Source organism: Carex rostrata, chromosome 15 (genome assembly GCF_964058835.1).
Source record: "Carex rostrata chromosome 15, lpCarRost1.2, whole genome shotgun sequence".
Lineage (NCBI taxonomy): Eukaryota > Viridiplantae > Streptophyta > Magnoliopsida > Poales > Cyperaceae > Carex > Carex rostrata.
The window spans coordinates 9410057-9419044 of record NC_135932.1 but is presented as its reverse complement, the minus strand read 5'-3'; the positions used below and the strand labels follow the sequence as shown (position 1 = coordinate 9419044).

Genomic DNA, 8988 nt, shown 5'->3' with positions numbered 1-8988 from the left:
ATAAGCCTTGACCGATATTTAGATTTAATTATGGAATATAAACATGATAAAAATTTATCATTTGTCAAGTATATTAAAACGAAGTCAAAATTTATTAAATTTACTAAATCATTTGATAAAACTTAGTATTTTTATGTTGAGTTTGATAAAATACTTTTAAATAAGTCCATACTTATGCAGGGCATGCGTCATTAATTACAAAAGAATGTATCTACTTGACAAACAACTAACTTGGATATTTATTTTAATAAATAGTAGGGTTCTAAATATCTAGCTATAGCTTTTTCAGACTTCAAAAGCTATAATGCTATTAACCGTTTTTCTTTTAATGATTCAAAATAACTAACTATAATTGTGCTATAGTTTTTTCAGACCTTAAAAGTTAGTGCTATAATCGCTATTTAAAACCTTGATAAATAGAAAAAACTCACAAACCATATCCATAAGATATATTCGTGTTAAGCTATGTAGGGGTGTAAACGGTCGGATACAGATAGTTAAAATTCTTACCGTATTCTTATCTGTTATAATTTTTCGGATATAGATACGAATACGGATCATATAATTTAAGTAATTTTTTGGATACGGATCCGGACGAAATCGGATAATATCCGATCCGTTTACACCCCTAAAGTTATGAGAAGCGTTGACTATCAATCTTAAATCGATTAGGCAAATTAACCCAAAACATTCGATGTTAGTTATTGAAGACAGATCACTTGATAACGTGTTGAGTATTTTTTTGGTGATGCATTAAAAGCTGTTAATTTTATATCAATAAAAAAAATTCAAATCGTTTGAGACAGTAAAAATGGAGTAGAAAAAAATTCAACCGTATCTAATGCATACTTATGGTACTGTTTAAAAATTCAAATCGTTTGAGACAGTAAAAAAAATTCAACCGTTTAAAAGCTGTTAATTTTTTTTTGACAGTTGGCAGATCTCTTTGTTGTTTGGCCCCCAAATTTGTTCTGACGCCATGAGTGAGTATTGGAGGAACATATCATAATTATTGTTGATGAATGATGAGGCAGTTTTAGATTTAGTGGTTGGCGTGTTGTTCACTACATGGAAATAATACTGTTATAAATTTTAATGTTTTTTTTTTATCTTAATTGTACTGGTTGAACTCTTAATATATTTAATGGATATTGTCGATTGGTAATCACTAACTAGACTGTAATAAAAAGAGTGCACTTCGTGTTGATTATCAATTCCCCCCCCCCCCCCCCCCCCCCCCCCGCCCCCCCCACACACACACACACACACACCATATTTCCATAATAAAATATTTGAATGACCAAGTTTTACTAAAATATGACCAGTGATTTGTTAAGTGGATTTATTGCAAATAGAGAGTCCGTATTTCTTATTTAACTCTGATTCCAAAAACAACATTGTTTGTATTACTGACAAAAAATTATACTGTGGCTCAATATATACCAATTTAAACACGAGTACAAAAAACAATGCAGACTCACTATCTACTAATCTGAGCACGACTATCCGAATGCTTATCTCTTGTAACCAGAGTACAATTATGTTTTTTCTTGTCTAGTTTTGTACAAAGGAATTCAGTTAATATTTGATGTACTGGTATAGCTGGTTTATGTACTCCTATGTATTGATACCTGTATTAGTACAAACTATGCGTATAATTAGTTTGTTCTGATTAATAAAATACGTACGTTTTGTTAACAAAACAAAAAAAAAGTGAAGGAAAATTAATTTATGGAAATTTAATTGAAATTTAAATTCAGAAAAAACTCAAAATTTGTATTTTAATATATTTGTTTAAAATCTCCATTGGTGATATTCTAAATTTTAAGGATTAAATTGAAATTATATTTTCTTTATAGTCTATTATTTTGCTAATAATCATTAATTATTCATTAATACCCCTTCTACCGTTGCATCACTTGATCGTCTCTCTGATGCGTTTTTCCCTTTCTGTAATCCGTTTCTTATTTGATTATTATCTCATATATGAATTGCTATATATATATACTACTATCACTCTCTCTCTCTCTCTCTCTCCCGAGTCAGTGGAAAAAAAAATAAGGAAAACACTCTTTCTTAGAATTGAATTTCTGACAAGATTAATCTCTTTCTTATCTCTGTTTTGAATCCGAGAAGAAATCAGGATAATAATCCATTATGCTTCCATTCAAAAATTTTCCCATTTTATATCAATTAATCAAATTCTGATCAACTACTCAACTGCTGAATATTTCAGAGTTATTGTCAATCTCTTCTATGGTAGTGCTCTAAGGAGCGACAACTCGGAATTATCTTGGTTGCGGTTCCATCTTGCACGATAGAGACATAATGTGCTTAAGAAAAGTGTCTCGTACACAATCTGGATACTATCTTTTCAACTTAATTTATTTAACTATATGAATTATTCTGAAATTTTTATCCCAACAATCTTAAGCGTGTTCTGTAATTCAGATAGTAATCTTGTAGATTATTATTTTGATTTTATGAAATTGAATTTGATCATTATTATTAATTAAGTTACAATCGGAGAAGTTTTAAGGGAATTAGATTTACAAATTAATTTTTAGAAAAGAAGAGTAAAATTTATGTAATATATGCTAATGGACTTCTTTGTAATAAAAATAAAGACCTTCACTGGTATTTGTCTGTAGTCTGTACTGTCCTGTTGTTAGTTTTTATTTCAGTCTTTTACTGTTTCTTAGGCAATTTCTATGACTAGGCCTTTTTGTAACGAACTCTTTTAAGTAATGAAATTCAAGCCCACGGTCCTTTGCTCAAAAAAACAAAAAAAAAATGGGGGGGGGGGGGCATAGGCACTGCATGCGCCTCTAGAACTTTCTTCAATCAGCAAAAAAAAGACCAAGGCCAAGGCAGTAAAGGATGAAAGAAGAGTATCAATAATGCAGTACTAGCATTAATCAAAAGACAGTTATGGAGCTCGCAGTAGAAATGCCTCAAAAACAAAAAACAATAAACAATGGAACAAAAAACAAACATAATCATGGGAAGAAGCACAACAGCTCTAACTACCTCTACAACTGCCTCTTCACAGCCCTCAGCTGCACTGAGTTCTCATAACAATTTTGAAACCCATAATGCGGGTAGCCCTCGTACCAGGTCTCCTCTCTGACATGCGTGTCCCAGTGCTCTCCAGCACTGCTCTTCCCATATTTATGCACCCAGCCAGTGCCATCATGCTCCTCGCCCCAGGTACGGTTCCACTTATGACCATTTTGCCCCTCCCACCAAGTCTCACCTTGTTTCAGCCCTGAGCCAATTGAGTTGAAATGTTCATCCCATTTGTCACCCCACTTGGACCAACCACTGCCTGGGTCATTCCTCTCGGCCCACTTGTCAGTGTACTTTGTTGCCCCACCTTGGCCATCATAGCTCTCTCCCCACCTGTTAACAACATAATAGTCCCATTATTTGCTGAAAGTAAACACCTCATTGGAGACCCAATATAGCCCGCAAACACATGCACACACACCCAAATTTTCACAAGGTGGTCCAATTGCAAAGGGGTGCTCTTATTATACAGTTTATAAGACAAAAGTAGCCTATTAATTTACACTTCTGCAGGTGCAAGTCTGTACGCTTTCTATATTTCTTGCCAAGTTATTTATTTTTGAAGGTCAGTGGGCGAAATGCCCACTAATAATTTTCATTAACAAAGGGAAAAGTTTATAATTAAGCTGTGCAATACAATCTCATTATAAAGTGAAGAGAACAACCAACAAAGAACAAAATAATCTCGCAAAATTCCTCCCTAGACCTGAGCTTGAGTTAGGTAGGTCTCCTCCTCTAGCAATTCTGGTACCATTGCTAAACCCTAAACCCTACATACACTAGATACATCCTAGCACAAGATTTTGATTTAGGGGTTTAAGCTGATCAGATCAAATTAAATTTGAAAACTAGGCATATTTATGGATACATCTAGTATTCTCCATTTAATCAAGAAAAAACCCAGAAAAGAAAATAGCCTAAGACACAAGTCTCAAATTAGAAAAGATAAAAGGTAAACAACCTAACACATATGATTTTTATGTATTTGGCCATATCTTTTTTCATAATATGAAGTTTAACCTCACCAACAAATTGTAGAAGTCATCCAAAAAAGGCTTGTATGAAAGGCTTGCCTAATTCAATCTACTCGACCAGAAAAACCTACCTAGAGAAGAGAGAGTGAGAGGTACCTTTCGTGCCAAACATGTGCATGGCCAGCATCTAATGGAGTAGAGGGGTCAATCGAGCACCACTTGTGGGCCCACTTGTCAGCCTTGCCAGATGCATCATAGTGCTCCCACCATTTCTCCTGCCATTCCTCTTCCTTCCCATTCTTCGCCCATTTGTCTGCGGTCTTCTCTATGTGCGTTAACCCAGTTACTATATCCTAATTAAATTCTGAAGTTAAAAATAAATTATGAAATACAACATAGATAAAATCTTTCAATCTTATTTCCTGGTGTTATACAAGTATTGCACTGAAAAACAAGTATCGTAGTACCATAATTAATTAACAAACCATATATACGAAATAACAAACCTGCCACATACACTCCTTCCAGAATTCCCGCCAGACATTTCCTCTAGCATCCCGGCCTGACTTTTCTGACCCAAGCTCCTTATAGTCATACCTGTCGGATGCCTCCCAGTATTTCTCCTCCCACTCGACAGTCCCATCAGAGGTGACCCCACGCGTCAGGGTCCACTTAACCACCACCCCATTTGACCTCTCCTCAATCCCCGTCTCCCTCCACCACTTTGACTCATCAAGCCCAATCCCCTCCTGAGCAAACTCCCCACTAGAGCGGTCCAATGCAGAAGCAACCTCTGCTGCATGATTCGAGAAGCGTGTATCAAGTTCAAGGTACGACTGAAGAGGAGGAAGAGATGTGGATGTCTCAAATGGGATTGGGAGGAATGTGTCAGGAGGGGACTCCTTCTCGAGTAGTAGGTATGCAGGTTGTGGATGTGGATAGGTACCTGATTCCTTAATGGGTTTCAGAGCAGGGGTGTCTTCTGTTGATTTCAGATTTGTAGTGTTTTCCTCCTGAGTTGGTGGAGTCCATGACCAGAAATTTGGGCCGGGGGTTTCCTTCAATGTAGCACTAGATTGGAGGGAATCGCTGCCTAAATGATGACAGAAAAAAAAAAATTTAGTGATTAATCTAGTATAACAAAATAATGCTATTGAAAATGTTTAAATTTCAGCAGTTGGACGCACATGTACCGCCTAATCTGTTAGAACAATTCAGTTTGTACCGTCATGTCCAGTTAGGGCTTCCTTACATGCTTTAAGCAAGCCAGAATTTTTTTTTTTTGGAGGGGAGGGGGAAGTAAAATAAGTTGCTTCATTTTCTATTCGTAACAAGTCTTTGAAATAAGGGAATCAACAGTGGAAAATTATGAAATACTAGCCTAGTATTACTAGGTGCTCAAATTTGGTAAATGCAACCAAGCATCACTTTTGAAAGGATATGTTGATCAGCGAAAACACCCATTCAATCAAAGTGATGGGTTTTGTGTACCTCCATGTCCAAGAGACCAAGCCCCAATTGTTCACAGGTTAGGTTAAAGTACATATAGAAGCTGGGTTTTCGAGTAAACTGTACCTGCTATTAGCACTGCAGCAGAAAACCAGCATGTACCAGTCATGATTTTCTTGCCCCTTTTATATTTTAACATGTACTCTGCATGTTCAACTATACATAGTTTAAAATTAAGATAGCGCATGTCCTACCTTCCACAATTATTTCAGCAGGAGTACCGGAGCTGTCAGTGTTCTCAAATGCAGGATCCAATGCTGCTGGTTTCTTGGTTGGTGAAACTTCAGCTGCAGATAGCAAAATATCATTTAAAAACTTATTCAAAAATAAAAATACCAATATAGGATGGAAATTTGCTGACCGATACCAGTCAGGCCCAATAGAGGATTGCATTGATTCAAAATCTTTAGGTACATATTTCATACTTACTTTAGTGTCCACTCCAAACTTCATTTAACCATAAACTTTAATCCTGGTTACAAAAATAAAGTAGGAAATCTAGAAATTGATTGGTATATTAAACCTTGTACCAATTATACAAAGAAGAGAAAAGCAAAAGGACCAACTCATTTAGTTGGTTCTCAATCTCTTTTAGCTACATTCTATGTTGCCAGAGTGCAATGCTGATAGAAATTGTACATCTTCTTGCCAGCCAGTTCTTGGATATACATTCACAAAAATAGTCTGATGACATACATCCCTCCTTTCACATTCAGTTCACAAGTAAATATAGTTCAGTTTTGGAATTTCTAGGATGTGAAATTGCATGAAATCAGCTGAACTAATTCACCCAAAACACCAAGGTCTGATTATATTCTACAATCTACCCAGTATATCTTTCCCCTTTAATTATCAAAGCTAGCTTTCGCTTCATAATTTCATTCAAAGCTTATCACCAAACCTGACAATAAACATGTACCAAAATGGCATAACAAACTACCTAAAATTTGACTTTTATACCTTTACAATAATCAAATATAAGGCCAATAAACCTCGATCAATCCCTAATTATAGAAACAAACAAAAAAGACAAGAAAAATTGAGGTAATGAAATCGATGGTATTTCATCAGTAGCATTTGTACCACATAAGGGTAAGACATCTCTATCTACCTCAGATATTCTTTAAGGTTTAGTAATCTGATGAACAAAATAAGCACTTATTTAACAAAAATGTTTACAAAAAATACCCTTCTCCTGTGCCACAAAGGCAGCAACTTGCTCCTGAGCATCCAACCCATCCGATCTTCTGGCTCCAACGAACTGCTCAGGCCTGGTCTCACTGAGCAACGCACGAGCGGCTGCAATCGCGGCAGCCGCACGATCAATGAGCTGCTGCCTCTGGATACGGTCACGCTCCTCCCTAGGAACATCCTGGAGCCGATTGAACTTCTCCGTCTTCAGATCTAACGGCTCGCCTCCATCAATGTCAGCGCTCTGATCGCTAACCACCCTGACCTGAAGGAGCTGGAACCGCCGTTCATCGCGGCCAATGGCATTCTTCCACGTGTGGAGATATAATTTACCTTTTCCTTTTCTGCCAGTAGAGGAAGGAACATTGGTATGAGGCGGAGCGTACAGAAGGAGGCGCAGGTTAGAGATAGGAGAGACGAAGATGCTAGCTTGCGCCGATAACATTTGGGAAGAAGAATAGAGACAGGAAAGGTCGAGAAGCTATGCGAGTACGGCTTCAGATTGAACGAGGTACTAAACAAGGTTTTTGTTTGTTCATTCTATTTTTTGCCTTTTTTACTTGTCGTCTTTTTTTGGAAAAAGCATTACCATGTGAAAATGGACTCAGTGGAGGAGAGCGTGTCGCCGGAGACACGAGTGATGATGGCTGATGAAATTGAGGTGGTGTTGACGTGGCAGAAGGATGGAAGGTTACTGGAAGCAATTTTAATTGGAAATAAATCTTCTGTTATTCAAAAGGGATCACAGGACCCTGTTATTCAGATCTCAGCTATTGATTTTTGTCGAGATTCGGATACAACAACTTTTTGTTTTCAGATTAGCGCATGAAATTTTTTTGAACGGTTGTGATAGTAATAACAGGGTCCTGTGATCCCCTTTGAATAACAGAAGATTGTCCGCTTTAATATTTGAACCTTAGACACGTGTATTGAATGCTATTCCGTTCTGACAGATAAATCAGTGGCCCGTCAACTATCAGCCTTTCATTTTTTGTTTTCCTTTCGTTTTCTCTAGACTCCAGGGCCCACGCCGTTCAAGTTACTTTTTGGACTTCTCAAAATTTGAGTGGATCTGTGCAAAATCTGGACCATTAAAATCCTCTAATTAAAATCCTCTATACACGAATCTCAAAGCGATTAAATACTAGCTTCAAATAGGCACCGACAAAATTAATGCAGTGGTGCAAGTTCTTTTGTACGTTTGGATCGGACAAGAATTAGTGCAAGAATTGTGATTTTTGGGTTAGTTGTTGAGAATAGTGCTAACTCGAATGATTTGAGAATAACACTAACTTTGAACTATTCGGATTAGAAAAAAATACCATTTAGATTATATGTTTGGAATAGTGATGAAGAGAATAAATAAAATAATAATTAATCTAATCTAATATTTAAACTAATGTTATATTATATTTAATATCTAAACTAATATTTTATTTCATTTAATATTTAGACTAATATTACATTACATTTAAACTAATATTTTTAATACTAATCTAATTAAATATGATATTATATTTATTTAATGCTAATTTAATATTTTATTTAATACTAATCTAATATTTGAACTAATATTATATTACATTTAACATTTAAATTAATATTATATTATATTTAATATTAATCTAATTTTATATTATAGTTATTTAATACTAATCTAATATTTAAATAAATATTATATTTCATTTAATATTTAAATTAACATTATATTACATTTAACATTTAAACTAATATTATATTACATTTAATCTAACATTTTATTTAATATTAATCTAATTTAATATCATATTTATTTAATACTAATCTACATTTTAAAATAATATTATATTTAATACTAATTTTATATTTAAACTAACTCTAATTGAGAGAAATCTAATATTTTATTAATATCATTAATCCCACAAGCTCTATTCTTGCTAATTCACCATTTCTATGAGTTAGTAGAATAGAGCTATTCTTGAGCTAATCCAATTTGATCATTTATGTTTGGATCAACAAGAATTGAGAATAGTGGAGCTAACCCAAGATTAGCTCTATTCTTAGTTGATCCAAACACAACCGAGAAGAGACGCAGATTCAATTTTCAAGAATAACTAGTTTAATTCTCCAAAAAACGGAGGTTCAATTTGTCCTATAAAAAATTGTACTGTTTTTTTTTTTTGTATATTTCAATTTTATCTTTTATGAGTCAAAATTAAAACCTTAATTAGATAATTAAAAAATTTATCACATCGTGACCCACATG

General features: G+C 34.8%; 1 protein-coding gene across 1 annotated transcript; it reads right to left on the bottom strand.

Annotated features, from left to right (window-relative positions):
* Positions 1 to 2881: 2881 nt before the first annotated feature.
* Positions 2882 to 7369, bottom strand: LOC144566881 (protein LIKE EARLY STARVATION, chloroplastic). The gene is made up of 5 exons (XM_078316923.1): positions 6741 to 7369; positions 5747 to 5839; positions 4550 to 5136; positions 4200 to 4396; positions 2882 to 3402 (listed from the first exon to the last, which is right to left on the bottom strand). The coding sequence occupies exons 1-5, from the start codon at positions 7186 to 7188 to the stop codon at positions 3033 to 3035; spliced, it is 1695 nt and encodes a 564-aa protein (XP_078173049.1). The 5' UTR covers positions 7189 to 7369; the 3' UTR covers positions 2882 to 3032.
* Between the last annotated feature and the right edge of the window lie 1619 nt (positions 7370 to 8988).